At 46.6% G+C, this 27,316-nt stretch overlaps 1 protein-coding gene and 1 long non-coding RNA gene across 6 annotated transcripts in view; one reads left to right on the top strand and one right to left on the bottom strand.

Annotated features, from left to right (window-relative positions):
* The window catches only part of LOC108292045, a 50,049-nt gene extending 41,471 nt beyond the window's left edge, over positions 1–8,578 (bottom strand). For both annotated transcript variants that reach the window (XR_005197443.1, XR_001820122.2), the window contains exon 1: positions 8,432–8,578. This is a non-coding gene — a long non-coding RNA (uncharacterized LOC108292045). The remainder of the gene's footprint in view (positions 1–8,431) is intronic.
* The window catches only part of RIN2 (Ras and Rab interactor 2), a 123,246-nt gene that overhangs the window by 38,695 nt on the left and 57,235 nt on the right, over positions 1–27,316 (top strand). For 2 of the 4 annotated variants that reach the window (XM_017512654.2, XM_017512658.2), the window contains exon 3: positions 9,919–10,019. In XM_017512654.2, coding sequence (XP_017368143.1) covers positions 9,919–10,019 — 101 coding nt within the window. Of the gene's footprint in view, positions 1–9,918; positions 10,035–10,262; positions 10,423–27,316 lie in introns of those variants that run through there. The other 2 variants (XM_017512662.2, XM_017512661.2) reach the window with 2 other exon arrangements.

The raw sequence follows: 27,316 nt of genomic DNA, 5'->3' as shown, positions 1-27,316 counted from the left end.
AAAAACTGAATTCCAGATGAATGAATGAAAAGCCTACAAGTAAATAAATACATCATATATAAACAGACAAAGTTGTATATACGTGTAAGTCTTAGCAGAAAATAAAGGAGACTTTACTACTTCAAGGCGAGGAACTTCTTCCTAGGCAAGCATCAATAAGCAGCAGCCATAATGAAAACTTTCATAAATTTGATTCTATCATCATTAAAATTTAAAAGGCAGGAAAACAGTAAAAGATAACATATGTGAAATATATCAGACAGTGGATTCATATACACAACCAACTTATGCAACGTAATAAAAAAAAATCAAGAAGCTCCAAAATAGGCAACAGATGAATGAAAAGGCAATTCTTTGCAAGAGGAAGTAGAAATAAACAATACAAATATAATCAGATCAGAGCAAATGAAAACAAAATTATTTCTGCTCATCAGATTGGTCTGTTTAAAAGTTTGATAATATCAATCATTAACAAGTAGTGTGGACACTTTCACAGATGGCAGGGGCAGTGGAGAAGGGCACAACCACCCGGAAGCAATGTGGCACCAGCTCAGAAGCTGCTACCTCCATAGGCCCCGGCATTTTCTCTGAGGTTTCACACAGTGCACAAGGGAACACACACACAGGTAACCATCACAGCCCTGCCTGTGAGAGCAAAACGCTGGAAACCACTAAGCGTCTATCAAAATACAATGGATATGTGGATTGTGGTATATCCCTATGGTGGAAAACCATTCCTACTTACCACAAATGAACCAGGGCATCATGTATCAATGTGGATAAACCTCATTACAGTTTGTGAAATTAGTAAGCCAGTATGATTCCATTGGGCGGAGAAACCACACATTCAAAGACGATACACAGCCGGGCACGGTGGCTCACGCCTGTAATCCAAGCACTTTGGAGGCCAAGGCGGGCGGATCACCTGAGGTCGGGAGTTCAAGACCAGACTGACCAACATGGTGAAACCCCGTCTTAAAAAAAAAAAAACAAAGACGATACACACAAAACTGATAACAGCGATTACATCTAAGTAGGTGAAGGAGATTATGGGTGATGGTCAAGGGAGATTGCTTTTAACTACAATCATTTATGTTCTTTAATTAAAATATATTTATTTGTGATGTTTGTAATTACAATTAAATTTCAAAGATATAAATGGAGACACCCTTGGTAGGTGTAATACACAAAGTTAAAGTAAAAGAAGCAATGTTCTCCCAAGACGCGCCTGCATCATTCCCCAGGTGTCCCTCTGCAAGTGAAGGGAAAAGCCCTCTGTTACCTTTTTGTGTTCCAGGTGACGGGTCCTGGGGGCAAAGATCATTTGGAAGTTTGGAGGAAGCCCATTGTTTTCCAGACTAGTTTAGCAAAACCCCAACATGAGGGGTACCCACCACACCAGAAGGCTCCTTTGCCAAGCAGAAGCAGATGGTAGAGGGAACTTTTGGGTAATGTGTTTTTTTAGGATCTTGAGGTAGTTCTGATACTGCAGAGCTGATTCTGGGATTATAAATGGCTTACCACACCTCAAGGCCAAGTTGATGCACTTGGGGACTGGAAATTCCATAGCTGGGCGCCAAGGACTTGACTTTTCCCACACCCTAGGTTTTAAGTCTTCAGCATACCAGCAACACATCCCTTTTCAAACCACTGATAACATTCCTGAGTGAGACTTGGAATTTGAAGAGCGCTGTATCAGGACTTGTGCTGTAAGCACTTGTTTGATTTTTACTTGACCTTCAAGAAATTTTTTTTTCCTTTTATCTAACCCTAAAAGAAAGAAAACAAGACTTGGGGTCCCTTCCTTTTACCTCCTCCCTGCAGCCTCCTATGCATGCAAAGAAGCATACAACAGCTTTTCTCTCTATTAGGGGAAATTTGATGCCTAGTGGGAATATCTCTAGATCAGAGGCTTCTGAGCAGACAGGCAGAGGGAGACTGCACATACCTCCACAGACACTGTTACTTTGTAGGCCCAGGTCTCTGCTGCTGGTGATTAAATGGTCTCTTTCTTGGCTGGGAAGTATATGAATTCATTTTAAATGTCTTTTAGTATCCGTTCTCTGGTTAATAACAATTGAAATTCATATAAAGAGAATATTTATTTATTTATTTATTTTAAGAGATGGGGTCTCACTCTGTCACCCATGCTGGAGTGCAGTGGCAGCATCATGGCTCACCGCAGCCTTGAACTCCTGGGCTCTAGTAAGCCACCGACCTCAGCCTCCTGAGTAGCTGGGACTATAGGCACACACCAGCATGCGCAGCTAATTTTTAATTTTTTTTTTTTTTTTTGAGATGCAGTCTCTCGCTCTGTTGCCCAGGCTGGAGTACAGTGGCATGATCTCAGCTCACTGCAACCTCCGCCTCCCAGGTTCAAGCAATTCTCCTGCCTCAGCCTCCCAAGTAGCTGGGACTATAGGTGTGCCCACCAAGCCCGGTTAATTTTTTGTATTTTAGTAGAAACAGGGTTTCACCATGTTGCCCAGGCTGGTCTCGAACTCCTGAGCTCAGGCAATCTGCCTGCCTCGGCCTCACAAAGTGCTGGCACTACAGGCGTGAGCCACTGAGCCCGGCCAATTTTTTAATTTTTTGTAGAGCTAAGGTCTCTCTGTGTTGCTTAGGCTGGTCTCGAACTCCTGGGCTCAAATGATCCTCCTGCCTCAGACTCCCACAGCACTGGGATTATGGGTGTGGGCCACTGCACCCGGTCAAAAGATGTTTAAATAGGAAGAGGATTAGAGAGTATTTAGGTGCCTATTGAAGTGTGTTTTGTTTTGTTTTTGAGACGGAGTCTGTCGCCCAGAATGGAGTGCAGTGGTGTGATCTCGACTCACTGCAACCTCCACCTTCCGAGTTCAAGCGATTCTTCTCCCTCAGCCTCCTGAGTAGCTGGGACTACAGTCACATACCACCACACCTGACTTATTTTTGTATTTTTAGTAGAGACAGAGTTTTACCATGTTGGCTAGGCTGGTTTCAAACTCCTGACTTCAGGTGATCCACCCACCTTGGCCCCCCAAAGTGTTGGGATTACAGGTGTGAGCCACCTCACCCGGCCTGTTGCAGTGTTTTAATCTCATCGTCCTTTTTATTCCTCCAGTGACCTTCCCTTGATATCATCAGCCTTAGCTTTCGGGGTTTAAGGATGAGGGCACCCAAGTGGGTCAGCCACTCACCCAAGGTGACAGAGCCATCAGGGGACCAAGACAGGATTTGAAGCCAGGTCTTTCTGAGCCAAAAGCTGCTATGCTTACCCCTGCTCCCAGCTGCCGGATCACCAGTCACAGCTGCAAGCCAGGCTGCCTCGCAATTGCACAAGCTTGCTGCTTGAAGAATGGCCTTCTGGATAAGTTCCCGCCTACTGAGAAATTACGCAGAATGATTACAGTTATAGTATAAATTACTATAGACTCCCTCACTAGACTGGAACTCAGCAGGCCCAGCCTTGCCCAGGCCCGGCCCTGGGTGTGACCTCAAAGGGCTGGGAAGGAACTTGGGCTTCTCTAGTTATTCTCTCACCCTCGGCCAGGATGCCAGCTCATATGCAGAAGCACCCAGGTGAACATCTCCGGCTTCTCAAGGTGTGTTATGCACGAATGCAGGATAAGGGAGTGGACCCAACCCCTGGCCTGCCTTCCTCTCCCTCTTGTGGTCACCAGCACCCCCTCTTCTTCCCCAGAAGTCCCCAGCCAGGCCAGCAGCCCACTGTCTCCCAGCTTCTTTATTTTTTTTTTTTTTTTGAGACGGAGTTTCGCTCTTGTTACCCAGGCTGGAGTGCAATGGCGCGATCTCGGCTCACCGCAACCTCCGCCTCCCGGGTTCAGGCAATTCTCCTGCCCCAGCCTCCTGAGTAGCGGAGATTACAGGCATGTGCCACCATGCCCAGCTAATTTTTTGTATTTTTAGTAGAGAGGGGGTTTCACCATGTTGACCAGGATGGTCTCGATCTCTTGGCCTTGTGATCCACCCGCCTCGGCCTCCCACAGTGCTGGGATTACAGGCTTGAGCCACCGCAGCTTCTAAAGGCAGCACATCACTCTTCTGTCCTGCTGTACGTGCCTGCAGGGAAAAACAAACAGGAAATGCACCAGCTGTATCAGTTGAGGTCTGCTGTGCTCTACAAGGATAGGTAACTGTCCCTTGGGTTGGGGTCTTTGTCGCTGCTTGTGGGGTTTTCTGGGACTGATGCAGCTGTGCTGGGTGTTTGATGTAAGAACCATTGTCTCACCAACTTTGTGCCTTGGCAACCTGGTGTCCTGTCTGAACCTCTGGTCACACGGAATCACAGCCACGTGGCTCTCCCACCACTTTCCCAGGTGTCCACACACTTCCTGGGCAGCCAAGCCGGGCTGTAGTGAGCAGCACTCACTCGCCAGCTTTGCAGGTGTTCAGGCACCCCCTCCCCGTGCGTGCAGGAATTCTGCACAGGTACAAGGATGTGTTGGAGGCTGGGGTTGTGTAAGTGGATCTGGAGAAACTTCATTTAGTAGCACCAGTTTTTTGTGTTTTTATTGGTGGTTGTTTTGTGTTTTTGTGGGTTGGTATTTTTTTTTATTTTTGAGAAAGAGTCTCACTCTGTCACCCAGGCTGGAGTGCAGTGGCGCAACCTCAGGTCACTGCAACCTCTGCCTCCCAGGTTCAAGTGATTCTCCTGCCTCAGCCTCCCAAGTAACTGGTATTATAGATGCATGCCACCACGCCCAGCTCATTTTTGTATTTTTAGTAGTGATGCAGTTTTATCATGCTGGCCAGGCTGGTCTCGAACTCCTGACCTCAAGTGAACAGCCCAGCTTCAGCCTCCCGAAGTGCTGGGATTACAGGTATGAGCCACTGCACTTGGCCTGTAGCACCATCTGCTATTGGCTTTGACATGGAAAAGCTGACATTAAAACTGGCCTCCTTTTTGGGTAACAAGTTATCTCTGCCCTCGAAGAAGGAAATTTTGAAGAACCAAGTATAAAGGATAAAATCCAAAGTCTGTAAGAATTAGAAACAAACAAATATATCAACACAAAGTTGTCCAAAAACAATTTCCAACAACACCCAAAATCCCATCCGTGGGACACAATCCAATCCTCAGAGAGGAGGGAGTGTTTTGTGATGCTAAGGGCTGCCGGAGAAGGGCCCAGTGTATGTAGAGACATGATTCTGAGAGGCAGGACTGGCCCTGAAACACTAAACTCTGGTCCATTTGTGAGATTAAATTCCTCTGTGCTGTGGGACGGGGGAGTCAGGACTGAATGGAAGGGGCGGGAAAAGCTGACAGGGGGCGGGGTGGGGAAATGGGGGACTGGAAAATGTCCCCACATCCAGCAGAGAAGGGTCCACAGCAGTCCAGCCAAGTGCCACCTCTGTGCTTGTCCACACTCGTGCCTTGGGATCACAGCGCCTTCCTCTGCACTAGAGATAGGTGGTGTGGCGTGACTGGTGACTTGGCACGCGAGTGCTGCTGAGTGACAGCCACAGAGCTTAGCTTCTTGTGTTTGGGCAGATGTAGAGAAGGAAGCGAGGAGGCTTGGAGGTCTGGAGATGCAGCCAACAGCAGCAGCAAGAGCAGTAGTACCCAGATGAAAACAGCCTGGCTGAAGGGAATCAACTGGTGCCCATTCCAATGGGAATCAAGGCCATTTGCGGTTGTTAATGTTCGAATCAATATGGTGGTTGTGAAGGTGACCCAAGTGTGGAGAGGGAGATGTGCCCAGTGACGGGGCTTCCTGCTGGGGTGGGAGTCCTCTCTTTGAGGTTGCCAGAGGCTGTGGCTGGCCCTCCCTCACAGGGCCACTGCTTCTGGGGGGTGTGCGGCTCTCCTGTCTGGGGCCACAGCCATGGTCCAGAATGAGACAGGGCCTAGTCGTAGGCTGGTGGGGCTTCAGCAGAGAAGCCCAAACTCCCCTGAACCCCTTCTTTGTTTCCACCTTTTCAGTCCTTTCACTTTCTCCATTTTCAAACACACCACCCTTTCTTTTTCTTGTTTTCTTAAAATTTTGATTACAAAGTACTTTAAGCCTTCAGAAAATCACACAAGATACTAAAATACCCATCACTCAGCACTGTCTCATTTTAAGAGATAAAATCTTGCCAGGCACAGTGGCATCTGCCTAAAGTCCCAGAGCTTTGGGAGACCAAGGTGGGAGGATTGCTTGAGGTCAGAAGTTCAAGACCAGCCTGCTCAACACAGTGAGAAACCGCCTCTACAAAATAAATACATAAATAAAATCTCACATGTGGCTGAGCCCCTTGACCTGTGAACACTTTCGTCCATTTCTCCTGCCTAGAGTTGTAACAACTACCCTGGGTTAGGATTATAACCCCTTAATAGCCTTTGTTTCTATGTGTGTGTCCATAAACATATAGCACAGTTTTGCATGCTTTTAAAGTTTTAATAATCTAACATGTAACAGTATTTTATTAAAAAAATTTTTTTTGGATAGAGACAGGATCTCACTGTGCTGTCCTGGCTGTCCAGGCCCCTGGTCTCAAGCAATTCTGCCACCTTGGCCTCCCAAAATGCTGGGATTACAAGCATGAGCTACCCAACCTGGCCTAATAATATATTTTTAGACCTAACATAGACCAAATAGTATCCTTTCAGCACGTTATCAATATAAATATCATTGAGGTACATTTTTATTTGTTAATTTGTTGTCATAGTTGTACATATTCTGAGGTGTACAGAATATTTTGATATATGTATGCAATATGTAATGATCAAATCAGAGTAACTGGGATATCCATTTATGTATCTTTTTCTTTGTGTTGGGAAGATTTGCGTGTAGCATTTTATACCCCAACTAATTTATCCATTCTCCGGTTAATGGACACTTACATGCTCTCATGAATAATGGTGCAACAAATATTCTTGCAAAAGCACTTTTGTGCCCACGTGCAAGTTTAGTCTCTAGAGTACACATACAGGTTTGTGTATCTTTAACCCTGCAGGACGTTGCCAAATTGCTTTCCGAAGTGGCTCTGGGGAATATTCCTCCAGCAGTGTAAGAGGTACCATGGTTTGAAGTCCCCTCTGAAACTCAGGTTGAAATTTAACTGCCATTGTAATGGTATTAAAAGGTGAGGCCTTTAAGAGATTATTAAGTCATGAGGGCTCTGCCCTCACAAATGAATTAATGCCATTATCTTGGTAATGGGTTAGTTTTCGAGGGCATGGTTTCCTGACAAAAGGAATGAGCGTGGCTGATTTCCTCTTCCTGTCTCTGCTCACTTCTGCCTTCCACCATGGGATGACCCTTACCAGATGCTAGAGTCATGTTCTTGGACTTCCCAGCTTCCAGAACCATGAGCCAAATAAAATTCTGTCCTCAGTAAATTACCCAGTCTGTAGTATTCTGTTATAGCAACATAAAACATAGTAATACAAGGCGCATCCCGTTTCCCACATCCTAGAATATTTGGCATTGTCAGATTTTTTTAAAAACTTTGCCTCAGAGATGTGTATAAAACAGGATCTCCTAATCATTTTCTCTCTCAAGGCCCCAGTGCTTCTGGAAGCTCCCCCTGCCATCCTTACTGCAGTCACAGGTACTGATCAAGCATAAAGAGCTTGGCTGTCTTCCGTTCTTCTGGCCTCTAAGTCATGGGAGTGTCCAGAGCTATCTGCTGGGCCTCATTCTGCATTGACCTCTCTCCTTAGGTAATCTCTCCCTGCCACCATGCTGTAGAATGCCAACCACACATGCCAGTGACTTCTAGATGTAGAAAAGTCTCCATCCAGAATGTCAGAAGCTACTTCACAGATTTATTTGATGGCTGATAAGCAACTGAAATATCATTTAATCTGCCCAATGTTCAACGTGGTTTCCCCCTCAGGTCTAATTCCTCCCCATTTGTCCCATCTCAGTCAGGGGCAATGCCATTTATTAATTGCTCAAGCCAAACACTTGGGAGCCATCCCTGATTATTCTCTTTCCACCGCCCCCATATTCAATCCATCAAGTGATATCAATTTCTATGTCAAATTGTACCGAAATTCCCTCGATTCTTTCTATTTCCACCCCTACCACCTTGGTCCTGGCTACATCATCTCTTGCCTAGACCACTATAGTTGCTCCTAACTGGTCTTCCTGTTTCTCATCTCACCCTTTCCAACCACCTCAGTGCCAAAGGGATCTGTTTAGACCATAAAACAGAAGTAAAATGCCATTACCCTAGGTAAGGCCTTCCAAAGGCTCTTATCACGGGACACTCAAGTTGGGGAATACCAACAGCTGCAAAGTTGGCAAGACCTGGTCCCTGCCTGCTTCTCCTTCTGCACACCTTCCTGGCCTTCAGAACTTTCTTTCCATGTGGAGGGCTCTTCCTTTGATCTTTTGATGGCATTCTTGTCATTCAAGGCTCTGTCAGTGACAAAAAGACCTGCGCTGACCCACCCGCCCTGGTCTGTGTGGCCCCTTCGTCGCTCCCGCAGCATTACCTTCATCTGTCTTCATTCCGGAACCGCTCAGTGCTTGGTTCTGGGGTCTTTCTGCCCCACCAGAATCTCATCTCCGCAAGAACTGAGATCTTCTCAGCCTTACTCCCCATTTGTAGTGCCTGGCACGAAGCGGGAGCCCAAAAAAGTTTGTCAAAATAAAGGGTGAATAGGTGAGGTCACATTTTAGAATAAGCTTTAAGTGCAAATGAAGCTTCCCTCCCAGATTCTGGGTGGGATAAAAGTTACTTAAGATAAGACAATGGCAGGGCACTTTGGAGGCCAAGAGGGGCGGATCACCTGAGGCCAGGAGTTCAAGACCAGCCTGACCAACATGATGAAACCCTGTCTTAAAAAAAAAGATAAGACATTTCTCTTTAGTGAGAACCATGTTTCTCAAACTTCTTAGCCTCAGGATCCCTTGATGCTCTTAAAAATTATTATTATATTTATTTTTTTGAGATGGAGTGTCACTCTGTTTCCCAGGCTGGGGTACAGTGGTGTGGTCTCAGCTCACGGCAACCTCTGCCTCCTGGGTTCAAGTGATTCTCCTGCCTCAGACTCCAGAGTAGCTGGGACTACAAGCGCACACCACCATGCCCAGCTAATTTTTTTGTATTTTGTAGAGATAGGGTTTCGCCATGTTGGCCAGGCTGGTCTCGAACTCATGACCTCAAGTGATCCGCCTGCCTTGGCCTCCCAAAGTGCCACTCTACACTTACAGTGCCTAGTATGCGCCAGAAAAATTCTGTTGAATGAGCAAATAGGAGGGCGCAAGATTTTAGACTGGCCTTAAGGGTCAGATGCAGGTGCATTAGTCAGCAGGGGTAGGGGGGATCTGAGATGGGGCTGCCTTTCCCCCTAGATGGCCCTGGGGCCCACTTTCCCTCCTGCCCACTAACCCCCAGCCTCACTCAGTCCTTTCTCTTCTCTTTCCCCAACAATCTTCTCTCCACAGCAGTGCAAAAAATAGAACAAAAAATCATTTTGATGTCTTCAGAAATCAATGTGTAAGCTGGTTATGTCTTTTAAATAAGCTCATTTCTGTAACCAAAATAATAATTGTATGAATTTCAATCCTTAAAAGGGGGTTCCCTTGGAGGGTTTCCTTGCCAAATGAATACTGAGGTCCTGTTTTGTCAGGATGTATTTATTCCCGTCTATATTCATGTTGAGAAACTAACCCGGTATTATATTATATTCCTTTTTACTTTACTGAAACCTAACAAACTGTGTGTCATATTCTTTTCCTTATTACAATACCGAAACCTAAGTTCTTCCCCTTTCTGAAGAGAAGCTACTCCCTCCCCCTTTATTTTTTCCTTTGGCTAGAGGAAATTCACAAAGCCAAGATTTAAAAAAAAAAAAAAAAAAAGAAAAGAAAAAGATGATCATCTGTGTTCCTATTGAAGAGCCTGAGCTCCCCAGGCGCTGTGGGCATGCCACGCCTCTCCGCTTCCTGACGTCATACTGTTTTTGTCTTTGAATAGCTCATTGACACAATTGCCTCGGAGATCGGAGAACTGAAACAGGAGATGGTGCGGACAGATGTCAGCCTGGAAAATGGCCTGGAACCCGCTGAAACCCACAGGTGACCAGAGACACGGTTAGGTGATGGGTGTTCGAGATGGATTGAGTGAACCCTGGCAGTGCCAAGGGCTGACTTGGAGTCACTCCTCAGAAGTGCAGCAGCTGGGAGTGTGGTGGCAGCTCTAGACGGATCCTCTGTAGGGGGTGGGAGTGGCCTAGGAGCTAGTTGTCGGCTTGTTTATTTTAATGACTTTGAAGGCACTTGAACTTTATACTCTCTCGATTCCTCCTGGCACCAGAACCCGGAAACCTAAAATTGTGCCATATCCACCTACTCCCAATGATGGAAACAGTAACGCAGCGGGATCCAGCGTGTGCAAAGTAGAATTCAGTGTAGCCGTGTGAGTCTCCAGAAGGCTTACAGGGGAGCAGCTAAAGAGGATGGACTCATTTTGCATTCTCAGGTCAGAAAAAACCCCAGCAGTCTCCAAAACCATTAACCTGAAAAGCCGAGCTGTGACTGGAAACTGGCTGCAGTTGTGAATTAGAGACGAACGGGAGACGCGTGCTGTGCTGTTGAAGCCGATACCTGTGCCCGTACAGCACGCTGTCTGAATAGGTGGCAAGGGACTGGTCTGTATCTGGAGAAAGGGGGTGCAAAGTTCAGGGGGTCGGGGTGGTAGTGAGAAGTTGGAGATGACCTCTTCCAACTTTGATGCTAACAAGATAACAATATAATAGCTACAAAAACACAGACGCTTGGTGCCTTGGAGGCCAGATTCATTATCAGCTTCCCCTTTCTCCCAGAAAGTGGGGCTGAGGCTGCCTGGAGCCGTGTGAGGCTGAGATTTATGAAGTGGATTTTGCTTGCAAGTCATGCAGCAGGCAGGCCAGCCAGACGGTTCTGGTTGTCCAGGCAAGTTTCAAACCAGCCCGACTAGTTCCCCGCCATACGCTGAGGGGTGAGAGCACCATCCCAGCGAGGCACTTTGCAGCTGGAAGGTGGTACTTTGACACCCGATGTCTTTCGGGGAACGGCACTCCCCCTAAATCTCTGTGCCTTCCCTTCCCTTTCCTTCTCTACGAAACGATGGAGGTGAACCAGAGGGTCCCCGTGCCCCTGGCAGCGCACCCAGCATTCTATGATTCCTCTTGACTTTCACGTGAAAGTCTTCAATTCGTTATCTTTTTCCCCATAAACTAGACAAATGCACAACAATTTTCAGGTAGTGACTCTCTGCCTCATCTCCAGAGCAGTTTCAAACATCGTGGATCTTTAGCCAGGGGATTTTTCTGTATCCCGTGCCTTGTTGAGCTAAAATTTAATTGGGAGTCTAGGTTGATTACAATAGCATAACGTGAGCTTTGGTGGCACTGACTTCTCCCATAGCCAAGGAAGGCAGCTCTGTGAGATCAACCCCAAGCTCTGCAGATGACAGACACACAGACATAGAGTAGCGGAAACCTCTCCCCTGCGTATAAGCATGGGGGATTTTAGGGGCGTGAGAAGGACTGTCCAAACACGTGAGGGGCCATCGAGACCTTGTTTCCTGACTCCGTGGAGATTAGAGTGAGAGCCGGGAGCTTGCTTAATCTTTAGTACTTCCTTCCATCTTTTCCTTTTCAGATGTAATAATAACTATAAGCAGTTCACGTAGCCTTTTTCCCCAGATGAATGTCACTTTGAATGCTATGTTGCGTAATTCATGAATTTATAAATTTGCAGAGGCATTTTACTTGGATTTTTTTAACAGAAAAGAAAGAGGAAAAAGCAAGGTGAGTTGTCTTTATTTAACAGTATAGGTTGTGTTGATCACAGTCGACCACTGTTCTAAGTCGTTTATAGTGACTAACTTACCGAATCTTCCTAACGCTCCTAAGAAGGAGAGCTTGCTAGAGCCCACATTTGACCGGTGTGGAAACTGTGTGCTGTGGGGAAAAGCTACAGGGTTTTGGGTTCTGGGCTGGAGTCTCTTGCTGATTTTTTACAAGTAGTGATTTTGCTTTTAATTTCTCCATTTTGTTCAATGCAGCTGTCAGGAGGGCCCGTTTGGTTATTTCCAAAATCAAGGAAAAGCATAGCTGTGGCCACAATTCAGCCTGGCACACAGCAGCAGCCAACGGGCAGAGGAAGGAAGAGGAAAGCAGACAAGTAGGCAGCAGAGTTGCTTTCAGCCAAACCTCTGCAGAGAGAAGTAGCGAGCGCCCCCGGGCCCTTGGCTCTGCACATCTGACAGCTGCAGGAACGCACTGCAGTCAGCTTCCTTTGCAGCTTTGTACACTGTGAGTGTGAGCTGGGATAGGGAGTCACCTACCCCATCGCAGTCGCCACGAAATGGCTGTGGTCCTTAATTGACAGAATACCAGACGGAGCACCGAACTAGTCCCCTAGGTTAGAATCACTACGACTCTAGCTGTGTTGGCATTTGGTTGCTCTTTTGTGGTTAATATTGAGCTTACATGGATCTTTAACTTCTTCTTGTGCCATGACTCCTTCTCTGAGTAATATGTTAAATGCATAAAATAAGACATATAGGATGTCATGGGGAAAACAATTATACTGAAATCCAGCGATCAGTATTTCAGCGTGAGCTTTCAGTGTGAGCTTTCATGGCATAGGTGCTTCGTTTTTACACATGACAGATAAGCGTAAGTGACACGATCTCTGTAACAGCTGTGACATGGTGAAAACCTCTGTTGTTTCTATGGGTGACAGAATCACAGGCCTTGAGGATACTACTGTGGTTTGTTGCCTACAGTCAAAATGGAAGGAAGTTCACTCAGAATGAGGCTAGGGGAAGGAAAATGTCACCGTTTTCAGCCCGGCGGCGAGTACCCACCTCTCAGCCAGTCTCTCATCAGCGCCGTCTGCATGGTCCAACTGCCCTCCTTTTTGGGACTCTTGCTTGGCTTGGCTTCTGGGAGCCCACATCTCCCTGGGACCCGCTCAGTGGTCCTGCTGTTGCCCTTAGTGCCCTGGCTGGTTCTTCTTTAGCTCCCTGAACTCCAGCCCTGGAGAACCCAGAGATCACACTTGGAACCTCTCCTTTTCTTTTTTGGTTTGTTTGGATTTTGTTCGTTTTGAGACAGTCTCACTCTGTCGCCCAGGCTGCAGTCAGTGGCACAATCACGGCTCACTGCAGCTTCAACCTGGGCTCAGCAATTTTCCCGCCTCTGTCTCCCACGTTGGTGGGACCACAGGTGCCTGCCACCACCACAACCAGCTAATTTTTTTTTTTTGGTAGAGATGGGCGTCTCTCTGTGTTGCCCAGGTGGGTCTCAGACTCCTAGGCTCAAGTGGTCCTCCCACCTCAACCTCCCAAAGTGCTGGGATTACATACAGGTGTGAGCTGCTGCGCCGGCCCAGCCCCTCCTTTTCACTCTTCACACCTCTCCTCTTCTCTCTTTCACTAACTTTGTACAAGGTACTTTAAAAAAATCTGTACCTCAGTGTTCTCATCTTTAAAATGGGGATAATAACAGAGCTGCCTCATAGGGTTGTCAGGAAGATTAAATGAGTTAATAGCTGTCAAGGACTCAGCACAGTGCCTGACACATGGTAACAGACACACCATATGTCGTTTTAAAAGGAGGTCTTTGGAGTAATTTCTTAGGTAATCCTACCCAGTCTTGTGGCTCTGATGCCATCTATACATCGGTTATTCACAACTTATAATCCCTTGGCTGATCCTCTCTTTGAGTCCAGAGGTGTGTAACCAACTGCCCACTCAGGCAGGGCTCTGTCCCAGGTGCCCTCCTTCCTGGGTCTTCCCGTCCTAGTCACCATGGCTCCAGCTTCTTGGGCCTTGCAGTCGTGCCTCTATTCCTCTCCTAACGCCCCTACCATCCATCTCCAAATCCAGGCAGCTCTACCTTTTTTTTCCTTTGAGACAGAGTCTTGCTCTGTTGCCCAAAGCTGGAGTGCAGTAGTGACATGACCTCAGCTTCCTGCAACCTCTGCTTCCCCAGTTCAAGCAATTCTTATGCCTCAGCCTCCTGACATAGATGGGATTACAGGCATGTGCCAAAATTCCTGGCTAACTTTTGTAATTTTAGTGGAGATGGGGTTTCACCATGTTTGCCAGTCTGGTCTCAAACTCCTGGCCTCAAGTGATCCACCTGTCTCAGCCTCCCAAAGTACTGGGATTCCAGGTGTGAGCCACAGCGCCTGGCCTCTGCCTTTAAATCGATCCAGGATGGGACCACCTCTCACTAGCACCACTGCAGGCCCCTGCCTGGTGCCTCTGCCCCCACTAGCTCCACTCTCTCCAGGATATTAGCCAAGCAGCATAGTGAACCTTTTCGTTAACCTAAGTCCCAGACATGTTTCCTTTGTTCAAAGCCTTTTGATAATTTTGCATCTAAAACCAAAGTTATTATTATTATAGATGAAGCTTCCCTCTGTCAGCCAGGCTGGAGTGTAGTGGCGCAATCTCAGCTCACGGCAACCTCCGCCTCCAAGGTTCAAGCAATTCTCCTGCCTCAGACTCCCGGATAGCTGGGATTACAGGCATGCGCCACCATGCCCAGCTAATTTAGTATTTTGAGTAGAGATAGGGTTTCACCATGTTGGCCAGGCTGGTCTCGGACTCCTGACCTCAGGTGATCTACCCACCTTGGTTTCCCAAAGTTCTGGGATTATAAGTGTGAGCCACCGTGCCTGACCTAAAACCAAAATTATTACCATGGCCTTCAAGACCCTACCAGATCTGACACCACCGCCATCTCTTCTCTAGCAGGCTCTCCCCATCACTCAGCTCCCATCCCACTGACATGCTTCCCAATGTGGCTCGTGCCTCCAGGCCTCTGTACCTGCTGTTCCTTCTGCCGGGAACATCTTTCCCTGAGGAAGCCTTCACCCTTCAGCCCTCCCTTTCTTCTGCCTCCTCACCTGGCTTTATGTTTCTTCACTCACTTGCTTATCTGTGCTTTTTTTTTGAAACAGAGTCTTGCTGTATCACCCAGGCTGGAGGGCAATAGTGGTGGCATGATACCAGCTCACTGTAACCTCCACCTCATCAGTTCGAGCAATTCTTATGCCTCAGCCTCCTGAGTAACTGGGATTACAGGCATATGCCACCACATCCAGCTAGCTTTTGGTATTTTAATAGAGACATTTCACCATGTTGCCCAGGTTACTCCTGAACTGAAGGAAGCTGCCCACCTCAACCTCCCAAAGAGTTAGGATCACAGGCGTATGCCACCACACCTGGCCATCTACGTTTTCTGCCTCCCCCCTCTAGAAGGTAGCTCTGTGAGAGCAGGTGTTGGGTCTGTCCTTCACCCTGCGATTGCAGGCCAGGGACAGTACCTGGCATAGAGAATGCACTCGCTAAGTATTTGTTGAATGGATAAAGGAATGGTGCCAAGCCCCTCAGCGATTCCAAAGTATTTGTGAATCAGAGACCTCTTGCAGGGGGCCACCAACCAGTGCATAAAAAACGAAAAAGTTGAAAATATGTGACAGGCCCTAGGCTTCCTCCCTAGCAAAGAAATAGGGCAGAGGCCCTTCCCCAAGTCTCCATTCATGCCTCCTCCACCAGTTCTACCAGGAGCTATTTTAATATTTGGCCATTAGAGTGGAAGCTGATTACATCTCCCTCCGTGCTTCTGCTAATCTACCAAACAGAGGCCGGTAAGCCGGGGCGAGAGTGAGGGCTTCTTTCTCCTGATCTCTGCTCTCTCCCAAGGTTGTTTCCTGCTTCCTCTCTTCCCACTGCATACCTCCAAAGACTGGAGAGTACAGGAACATAAGGCGTTTCACTCCCCTCTCCCTCCCGCCTAATTCTACAGTCCATTTTCATTTAGGAGAAGCGGGTCTCTTTTTGGTAGGCCCACCAGGCCAGGGGTAGGTTCCACCCTCATCATCACGTGAACCCATCCCCTCTGGACCGAGACAAGTCTCTAAAGATCACTTTATTCGGCCGGGCACCATGGCTCACACCTGTAATCTCAGCACTTTGGGAGGGTGAGGTGGACTGATCACGAGGTCAGGAGATCGAGACCATTCTGGCTAACATGGTGAAACCCTGTTTCTACTAAAAATGCAAAAAATTAGCCAGGGTTTGGTGGCATGCACCTGTAGTCCCAGCTACTCTGGAGGCTGAGGCAGGAGAATCACTTGAACCTGTGAGGCAGAGGTTGCAGTGAGCAGAGATCGTGCCATTGCACTCCAGCCTGGTCACACAGCGAGATGCTGTCTCAAAAAAAAGATCACTTTGTCCTCAGGCGGAACAGAGGGATCCACAGAACAACCTCTCGAGCTATTGTCTGGGCTTACGCTGCTTGTGCGAGATCCCTGGGATCCTGGCTGGAGCAGGTCAATGAGGACGGTGGCTTCCTCGTCCCTTCCTCCACTCTCCTGTAACCGTCACTCCTGCTGCCACCTCGCTGGTGCCCCCTAGCACAGGTTGATCGCTGTGGGTTGCCTGTGGTCCCGTGTCTTCAATCCTCCTGCCCCACCACAGAACCAGACATGACACAGGAAATTCAAAATTCCTTGGCCAGCTCTTCTCAATGCAGCAGCTGATCATCACCTTTGGCCTCTTCTGGGAAGCTCTGAGCTTCCCAGTGGCTGTGTGACGGCATTGATATCAAAACCACAGGAACCCCAGATGGCTCCACCCTTGTACAAGTGTTTGCTTCTTCACTTGTCCAGAGGTGAGAACCGAAGATGAGAAGGGAAGGATGGCGGCCGCAGCCTGGGGAAAGGATGCCCAGAGTTCCACTTCCTTAAGTGTCAAGGGGACAGTTGTGGCCACATTGGGGCTCTGTGCCCGTTTGAACCAGACCCACCCTTACTTAGTGCCGCTTTTAAAATAATTTTCCCTGGAAATACAACATAACTTAGCAAAATTGCACAAATAAGTATACAGTAGATGAATGTCCACAGCGTAAACACATCATACCTCGATGGCTTTGCTCATAGACCTGTTAACGAGCGGCCATAGGGCAGGCTGTGTAGCAGTAACAGGTTTATGGTGAGATGTTTTCCAGCCATGTCACGGAGGATTCTCTGCTGTGATTACTTGGATCAATTTACCTCCAACCCCTAGAATATTTCTATATTTCAACTCAACCAGGGGTGTCCTGAACATGCTTTCAATGAATTCTATGAGAGTTGATCAACTCTTTGCTACACTATTACCAATGTAGCAACAATTAAACTCAAATTAAAGAAAATATTTAAGTCGAGCCAGGTGGCTCACGCCTGTAATCCCAACACTGTGGGAGGCCAAGGAGGGTGGATCATGAGATCAGGAGTTTTAGACCAGCCTGGCCAACATGACAAAACTCCGTCTCTGCTAAAAACACACAAATTAGCTGGGCGTGGTGGCACGCACCTGGAATCCCAGCTACTCAGGAGGCTGAGGGAGGACAATTGCTTGAACCCAGGAGGCGGAGGTTGCAGCGAGCCGAGATCGCTCCACCGCACTCCAGCCTGAGTGACAGAGCAAGACTCCGTCTTAGAAAAAGAATTTAAAAAAAGAAGAAAAAAGAAAGTTTTTATTCAGTGGATCCTATTTACTAAAACACCAAGACAGTGGAGCCTGAAGATTTATACAACCTAAAGAAGGAAAAAATTATAAACAAGTGAGTATCATGTAATGAAACGGGAGGTAATAGAAGAATATGCCGGATGAATAGAGGAGGACACCAGATGTCCGGAGAACCTCAGAGAACCTCAGGTAGGAAGCAGGTAACTCTAGGTCAGAGGTACCTTGGTTTCATTAATGAACGAGAAGTGTAAGAATGGCCTTCCAGATCAAAAATGGCCTAAAGAGCTGCTCAGTCTGTCTCGATTTGATATCTGTTATCTTTGGGAAGGTTTTTAAAAGGAACATTTAAGATTTCTTTTTTTAATAACCAAAAGTAAAACATGTACAGGGTGGAAAAAGCGCAATGCAGAAAATAAAAACAAACACCACCCTGACCTCCACCCTGCCCCCACTCCAAGATAGAACCATTTTTGATTGCTGGGTTGGCTGATTTAATTCTTTGCTTTGGTGTGTTCCCTTCCAGTGTTTTTGCGTTACAATCCATTTAAATGGCAGATCACGCGTGATTTTTCACTGACTTACAAGGGTGTTTTTGATCATCCTGGAAGGGCAGTTTCCTAGAAATTGATTCTGTTTTTGTTGACGGGTAGCACCTTCCAATGCAGTGGCTGGCTTTCCTGTCTGTAGTAAACCTCGGTCACACAATGTCACCAGCAGCATACTCTAGAGGCGGGCCTATGTTGTGTGCTGCAGAGTTTCCATCGCTGCTATATTGGCAGTTGGTTCTGCCATAAAATATCTGTTCAGTTAGAATTCATCTGAGAATGAGTCACGCTAGGAGATAACACCAGTGTAACCCAAAGCAATTAAATACTAGAAACTGCCAATCCATGGAACGCTTGCCTTTCCGTAAAGCAGAGTACATGCCCCGGGCTCGAAGGGCATCAGGACCAAGAGTGGAGCCCGCCTGGCTCCTTCTCCTGCCTGTTTTCGGCTCCAAGGGCAACCAAGACAACAGGTTCTTTGTTCCTCTTTCTTATTTTTACAGGAACAAATGAAAGCCTCTGCCAGCATTGACTCCGTATCTGGCCTTTTCATCTCTAGCTGGAGAGTCAACCAGAGGAAGTTCCTAGGCAAAACAGCCACCACTGTTTCTTCCCTCCTGAAAATGACAGCTCTCCCAGAGGCAGACATGCGCTTTTGTTCCCATTTCTGTGCCCTCTTCTGCGGGGCCTCAGCTAATAGAACATAAAAATTACCAAAGGCCTTAGAAGCTTTTGAGAACAGCCCTCCTGCAACATGCTCTTACACATCTTTTTTGAGGAAGTTGGGCCTCCACCCTCAAAATGCAGCAGCCCTTTGCCACTGAGGAATAACATCTGTAACCCCAAATAATACTGGTGATTCCTTTTCCTTTTCGAGTTTAATGGGACACAAAAGGCCTTAAGAAATAAATATGAACTTGCTTGCTCCAGGGGAACTGCACAAGTCGGAAAACCGGACCTAGGACCAGTTCTATCAATTTCTAGCATTTTGATCTCAAATAAGTAGATAAACTGGATGACCTCTGATATCCCTTAAAACTTGGCTAAATACGCAGGGGTCCTTTCAAGACAATCCATTTCCCCAGGCCTCTGTGCCCACCATTTTCTCCACACTGGATGGTAGGTGAAGGTTTCTTCTGCTTAACTATTTCCATGCTGTGAACTGGGTTAGCCAGGCCAGGCTCCTGATGTGTCCAGAATGGATTGAGACTTCCCTTCTTTCCCAGACTAATAGAATATTACAGAGACATGTTTCATTCTATTTCAAAATTCTATTTTTTTTTTTTTTTTTACCTTTAACTAGACTCAAGTTCTGAACTTCAAAATTCTAAAGAAATATTTTCATGTCTGAAGGTGTTAAGAAATCATTGGACATCAACTTTTAGGTATTTTTGAAGTTGAAGCTTTTCTGGGAATTTTTTGTTTGCTGTGTGTGTGTGTGTATGACAAAAATTGGAATTGGTCGTTGTGCCAGAAATTTTTAGTTGATACATATCCTCCTTTTGGGCGACTATTTTCTGTCTCTCTACTTAACGGGCCTCTGGTACTAATATTTTCCCAGAAGCCATTCCTCCCAGACTCACCACCTCTCTTCTCCCAGCACCACTAAGCCCTGGCCTCATCTCCCACCTAGCCAGGCATCTTGGCCATGGTTTGGCATTTGGAGTGTATATTTGTGTTCCTTTTGATACATGGTCAGAATCTACTGCTCCAAGAGCAGAACCATGGTTGGCACAAGACTTCAACTTCTGTCTAGTCCTTGATTCATAAGACGACCCCTGCACTGGCCTCTTGTAGCTTGAAGCCTGGGCCCTCCAGCAGTGGCACATTCCAGGGTGTGCCTTTCTTGCCATCGCAGCTGGTTAAGGCAACAGGCTGTAAAAAGGTGTTAGTCTGGCGCGCAGCAAAAGGGAGGCTCCTGGAGAAGCATGATACACATGGAAATTTTAGCACAAAAATATCAAGTGAAGTGGCTTTTTTTTTTTCTTTTTTTCATCTGAAACAACGAAAGTCCAGGCGGAGCCTAGACACCAATGGTAGATGGAGAACTCTCCTGCTTCCAGGATCTACTGGGAGCCAGCCTCTAGTAGCTTTGGGGTTTTGCTTTCTCTCAGGTTACATGAAATGCTGCCCGGACAAGCTCCAGAGTTGTGTTTATACAACAGTATTTGTTAGCCCTAGAATGGAAGCAGCTTGCCTTGCTTTCTTTCTGTGACTATCCAAAAATCAGAGACAGTAAGAATTCATTCTGGAAACTCCCACTGAACAGAACCATTACTCATACTTTCAAAGACATTCCAGGCACTTAGATCAGAAGTTCTTTCCAGGTTTGTTTTGCTAACACTTCCTTTTTTCAACAAGAATCTGTATTTAGACACAGGAAAACTGAGGCTCAGTGGTGCATGGTAATGGGTGCAGGCCTCGCAGTGATGAAGGGGCAATGCTGAGGCTCTGATTCAAGTCTGACTTCGAGTCCTCGTTCCACCTAACCATTGAAGATTAGGAGGCTGAGGGAGACTAGAATTAGGGTTGATTCCTTTGAAACTGACATGCCTTACCAAAAATATCATTGTGATTTCAGTGCACTCACATGGCAGGAGGTGGGTGGCTTTGATTCCAGATAAATCGATGACTGAATGCAAAAGCCCAGGCTGTGTGCACGGGGCTTCCACTTGGGGTTTCTTCAGACTCATGCAATGCACCTGCCTTCATCCGAGAGCTCTTTCCTGCCAGTACTGTCTGTCCTCTGCCTTCTCCTGCACTCAGCAGACCACTTTCGTTGGAATCCTACATGCCATTCCCACTGCTGGAGTAAAAGCCTTTGCGTATTTGGAGACCTCAGTGGGAGCACTGGTCTGGTCCTGGTGGGCATGAAACTATTGTAATTCCAAACTAAAACTCATCACTGACTTTTCTTCTTATCTTTCTTGTCATCTTTTTTTCCACTATGTAGACTGCAGGAACATCACTGACTTTTATAAACAAACCCAAAGTCTACTCCTTGCCAGTTGACTTGAGCTTAAAAGGAGCGTCCACGGGAGAAATTCATGAGCAATAAGGAAGGATTTGTTTTTCTGAAAGGATTGGAGCTGCCTCCTTTTCTTGCCCCAGAGATGGCCAAAGGCCAGGGGGCTCTCAGTAGCTGTGGTGATTTTTGCTGCCCATTTCCTGATAAGCACAGAAACAAGAACGCTTTGTCTCCTGAGGCTGGAGCTGAGCAGCGATACTATTTGTTTGGGGGCCCCAGAAAGAAACTACTGGAGAGGCCCAGTGCCCTAAGAATATTTCTCCCTGCCCACTGAGCTCCTCCTCTTCCGTAAACCTTGCCGTCTGCAGATCACTTCCTCCTCAGGCCCCTGGTCACGGGGAAAGCAGAACTTTTATTAATGCCTGCCCAGGGCTAGGCCTGAATAGGGCCCGGGGATGAAGCCAAGTTAGTAAGGGAGAGAAGTCTGACTCAGAGTGGAATGGGGTAGGTGCCCTGGAGGTGTGGGGACAATTAAGGAAGGAATGTGATGGGCCACAGATTACTTGCAGCTGAAGAAGATAAAGGATGAGGATTTGAACTCAGTTTGACAGGTAGGTAGGTAGGAGCCAGATATGGCAAGAGATATTCCAAGTAGCTTGAACTCAGTAAGGAAGAAGCTGAGCAATGGCACGTAGATGCTTCTACAAGATGATCTTCCCAGACTGAGTGGGGTGGCAGTGGGGGAGGTGTTCACACCTGGAATCCTTGCACTTTGAGAGGCCGAGGTGGGAGTATCGCTTGAGGCCAGAAGTTCGAGATCAGCCTGGCTAACATGGCAAAACCCCATCTCTACTAAAAATACAAATAGGGCATGGTGGCACATACCTGTAATCCCAGCTACTTGGGAGGCAGAGGTTGCAGTAACGTGAGATTGTGTTACCACTGCATTCCAGCCCTGAGCAACAGAGGGAGATTCTATCTCAAAAAAAAAAAAATGGAAAAAGCAAATTCAGCCAGATGTGGTGGCTTACACCTGTAATCCCAGCACTTTGGGAGGCCGAGGTGGGTGTATCACCTGAGGTCAAGAGTTTGAGGCTAGCCTGGTCAACATGGCAAAACCTGGTCTCTACTAAAAATACAATAATTAGCCAGGCATGGTGGTGTGCGCCTGAAGTCCCAACTACTCAGGGGGCTGAGGCGGGAGAATTGCTTGAACACGGGAGGCAGAGGTTGCAGTGAGCCGAGATCGCACCACTGAACTCCAGCCTGGGTGACAGACTGTCTCAAAAAAAAAAAAAAAGCAAATTCAGTATCAGTATCTCCACCATAATTGGGAAACACACTGAATACATGTAACTATTAAAATAAGCAATGACCATTAAAATTAAAACCATGCCTTTATGGATTACCCTGATATATCTATCCCTTTTTGGAAAATGTTGTCAGTTTTTAACATTGAGATGTTACAAAATATCAAAATTGGGCCAGGCGTGGTGGTTTGAGCCTCTAGCCCCAACTACTCAGGAAACTGAGGCTGAGGCAGGGGGATCTTTGAGGCCAGGGGTTTGAGAACAGCCTAGGAAGCACAGCAAGATCCCCATCTCTAAAAAAGTATTTTCTAAAAATTTAAAATTTAAACATCAAAAATTAATCACCACTTTTTCACCAATAGAGCTTTATTTTGTTTTTTTGTTTTTGTTTTTGTTTTTTTTTAAAGACAGGGTTTCATCATGTTGGTCAGGCTGGTCTTGAACTCCTGAACTCAGGTGATCTGACCGCCTTGGCTTCAAAAGTGCTCGGATTACAGGCATGAGCCATCACTCCAGGCCCTTTATTTTGTTTTATGTTTGGGAGATAAACAATGTCATAAATCTTAAACCATAATTTAGTCAGAGGCAAAAGCTATTAATATGGAATCTGGGCTCTGCATTTGTTGTTTTTGTTTTATTGGTAAGAACTTATCACCCTGTTGATGATAATTAGCGCATTGTCTTTATTCTGTAACCACTTACTAAGTATGTACCAGGTAAACAAGGAGAAACTTTGTTTTCATGAAAGTCTATAAGACCCCCAGGGAACCTTCAGGGAACCAGCCCTCAGGCTTCAAGGAAAGCCAGGCATTTTTCTTAAAGACTGTTTTCAGGAAGTGCCTGGCCGGAAAGGTGAGCCCTTGCAAGGAGAGACGTGGGAGGAGCCTGATGCTCAGCCCTTCCAATCCCTCTGGGGCAGTCCCTGTAGATTCCACCAGGATTGGCCTGGGAAAGCTGGCAAAGCAAGCAGGTGTCACCCTTCCCAGAGGAGATTTCTCCATATCTTGTGAAGCCTGACGTGGGAGAGAAGGTCGTGTCTAGGGCCAGGGTTTGGGGAACTGAGATAAAAGCCAAAAGCCAAGCTGCTTTTGAGAAGCTGTGACAATTCTTCCTCCAACGAATCCTGCTGACCCAGTCATCCCAGTGTCTCCGGATGACTCATGTAAGTAGAAGCAAAACAGAGTGCCTTGATAAAACCTAAGGGTAGACCACAAATGGTTTCAGTTCAAGGCAGACGTGATAGTGACTGTGCTGAGACACAGCCACTCGCATACACACATGGAAGGGAGCCGGAGAAACATGGTACGTCCCTTAGGAAAGCATCACTTGACTTAGGGGCCACAACCAACTTATTTATTTCCATAGAGGACTTGCCATTCATTCTATGAGGGTTTTTCAGATATTGTTAATTAATGAAACCAATCCCTTTTTAGCTGAATTATGATCTAACATCTGCTGTTGACTGAAAAATTCTTTTTTTTTTTCAAGACACAGTCTCCCTCTGTCCCCCAGACTGGAGCGCAGTGGCATGATCTCAGCTCACTGCAACCTCCACCTCCAGGGTTCAAGTCTTTCTCCTGCTTCAGCCTCCCGAGTAGCTAGGACTACAGAAGCGCACCACCATGTCCAGCTAATTTTTGTACTTTTAGTAGAGATGGGGCTTTGACATGTTGGCCAGGCTGGTGGAAAATTCATAGTACATTTTAAGTATTTATTTGAAATCTCTTTTGTTCTTAAAAAAAATCAGGCACATCTTATTACAGATGACATTAAATTGTCCATTTAAAAAATTCAGTTTCTCGGGAGTACTACCCAAGGCAACTTGGAAGTATGTCCCAGATAAAAGTGAATGTCTTGAATTATTTTAATTTTAATTTTATTTATTTATTGAGACAGGGTCTCACTCTGTTGCCCAGACTGGATTGTAGTGGAGTGATCACAGCTCTCTTCAGCCTCGACCTCCTAGGCTCAAGCGGTCCATCTCCCTATGTCTCCCAAAATGCTGGGATTATAGGTATGGGCCACTGCACCAGGCTGTTTTTTATTTTATTTTGTTTATTTTATTTTATATTTTTGAGATAGAGTCTCGCTCTGTTGCCCAGCCTGGAGTGCAGTGGTGCAATTTCCACTCACTGCAACCTCCACCTCCTGGGTTCAAGCAATTCTCCTGCCTCAGCCTCCCAAGTACCTGGGATTACAGGCACACACCACCAAGCCCAGCTAATTTTTGTATTTTTTTAGTAGAGATGGGGTTTCACCATGTTGGTCAGGCTGATCTTGAACTCCTGACCTCAGGTGATCTGCCTGCCTTGGCCTCCAAAATGCTGGGATTACAGGTATGAGACACCTCGCCTAGCCCATAATTTTATTTTATTTTTTAAATCTAAGCCAGATGTGGTGGCTCATTCCTGTAATCCCAGCACTTTGGGAGGCCAAGGCGGGTGGATCGCCTGAGGTCAGGAATTCAAGACCAGCCTGGCCAACATGTCAAAACCTCCCCTCTACTAAAAAATACAAAAATTAGCCGGGTGTGGTGGGGTGCACCTGTAATCCCAGCTACTTGGGGGGCTGAGGCAGGAGAATTGCTTGAACCCAAGGGGGGGAGGTTGCAGTGAGTGAAGATTATACCGTTGCACTCCAGCCTGGGTGACAGAGCCAGATTCCATCTCAAAAAAAAAAAAAAAAAAAAAAATCGAATCGCTCAGCTTAGTGAAGGTGTGGTTTTACACACATAGAGGAGGTTTCGGGAGCTTTTTGTTTTACTTTTTTATCCTCATGTCCTACCACTGAGGGCAGAGCCACACAGCACACACAACACACATGCTGACACCCCTAGCCCAATGGACGGCCACCACCCTCGGTTGACAGTAAGAATCTGGCATTTTGCCTTGACCTTTCTTTTCTCTATTTAACAGCCAAACTAGGACTCTTATACCTAGACAGTTGTTGACTGTTCATCCTCTGCCAGTACTTTTTCCCACAGAAACGATCTCACATCACATTTCCGTGTATTTTTGCCTTATTAATTGTCTCTCATTTGCAAGATCAAAGCATACACTTCAGATGAATGGTTGGGGATGGAGGTGGGGGGCGGGTGATGTACGGACAGGGACAAGGGAGGCTTCATAACACGCTTTGTCTAGACCCCGGTTGCTAGGGCCGGTCATTAGGGGCTGCGTTGGTGGACGGTAGGTACTATCTTCTGGAATTCTGAATTAGGACAAGAAAAGGCATCCATCATTTGGAAGCTGTGCTCTGTGTTGATGGTTTCTCTGAGGTGAATCGGATTCTGGCAATGTTAGTAAAACTCAGCCTTGTCTGCCTGCTTGTCCTGCTCAGAAGGAGCTTTCCGCAACCATTGATTCTTTCACCTGCTCAGGCGGCTTACACTGCGCCATGGGAAGGGAAGAAATTCAGCCCAGTGGGAAGGCCTCTCTCATCCCATACTCCAAAGAGTATGTTCATCAGGAGAGCGGAACAGGTGCTGGAGAACCCTGCCCTTGCAAAGCGGGCGGAATACCCAGCCATCTGCTTCACAGCCCTGAGGCCCAGCTTTGGTTGGAACTGGGATAGGTGGAGGCTGTGACTTCTGGGTGAGCGTTCTCTGCCCCTAGAGGCACCTTCTACTTTGCAGCGCAGTCTCTGGTTTGCCCAGTGTACTCACACGTGAGTCTCACTGTATCTGTCCCTAAGCTTTATCTCCCCATGATAGCAGCTCTGGACATCAGTGGTCATGGCTGAACAAATAAATGAGTTTTAGAGTCATAAAAACTCAGGGCGATGGTAGATATTATTACTTCTCCTCCAACCTCTTATTTTGAGAAATTTCAAACATTATGGAAAAGTTACAAAGATAGCACTGTTCCCCTAATTCACTGTGTTGAAATTTTGCTACATCTGCTTTATCTCCCTATTTTTTGTTCTTTTTAGGGTGAGCTGACGGTTTGATACTTTCAAACGTTTTTGCTCTTTACCCTTAAATTTTTCAGTATGCACGTCCTAAGAATCAGAGCCTTTTTCCTATATAAGCATAAAAAAATTATCAAGCTTAGGAAATTCTCCTTTTTATTTTATATTTTATTTTTGAGACCAGGTCTTGCTCTGTCACCCAGGCTGGAGTGCAATGGTGCGATCTTGGCTCACTGTAGCCTCCACCTCTCCGGTTCAAGCAGTTCTCCTGTCTTAGCCTCCCAAGTAGCTGTAGCTGGGACTATAGGCACACACCACTGTGCCCAGCTAATTTTTTTTTTTTTTGAGACAGGGTCTCACTCTGTTACCCAGGCTGGAGTGCAGTGGCGCCATCTCAGCTCGCTACAGCCTCCACCTCCCAAACTCAAGCCTCCCATCTCAGCCTCTCTAATAGCTAGGACCAGAGGTGCACCCCACTGTGTGCAATTCTTTCCTGTATATTTTGTAGAAACCGGTTTTTGCTCTGTTGCTGCAGCTGGTCTCAAACCCCCTAAGCTCAAGCGATCCGTTCACCTTGGCCTCCCAAATTGCTGGGATTACAGGTGAAATTGTCCTTTATAGATCTTTTTATACCGATGCCATATAAGTTCAAGGTCATGCACTCCATGTAGTTATCACATCTCTTTATTCACCTTGAACCTGTATTAATCCTAGAGCCTATTGAAACTCATGCCATTGACATTTTTGAAGTTTTGGCCATTGGTTTTGCAGAAAGTCACTGAATTTTGATTTTTCTGATTGTCTTCTCCTGTATACATTCAGATTAATTGTGTCTGGGGGCAGGAAAGATACCTGGGTGACAGGTAGCTTTCTTGAAGCCTCACGTCGGGGGCACATGATGTCATATTTGGAGGGGTTAACACAGATCACTTGGTTAAGATGGCATCGGCCGGGTGCGGTGGCTCATGCCTGTAATCCCAGCACTTTGGGAGGCCGAGGCGGGCAGATCACCTGAGGTCGGGAGTTCGAGACCAGCCTGACCAACATGGAGAAACCCTGTCACTACTAAAAATGCAAAATTAGGCAGGCGTGATATGCAACTGTAATCCCAGCTACTCAGGAGGCTG

The sequence above is a fragment of the Cebus imitator genome, unplaced genomic scaffold (genome assembly GCF_001604975.1).
Source record: "Cebus imitator isolate Cc_AM_T3 unplaced genomic scaffold, Cebus_imitator-1.0 Scaffold475, whole genome shotgun sequence".
NCBI classification, from domain to species: domain Eukaryota; kingdom Metazoa; phylum Chordata; class Mammalia; order Primates; family Cebidae; genus Cebus; species Cebus imitator.
The sequence above is the reverse complement of the archived record's forward strand: the minus strand, read 5'-3'. Positions and strand labels throughout refer to the sequence as shown.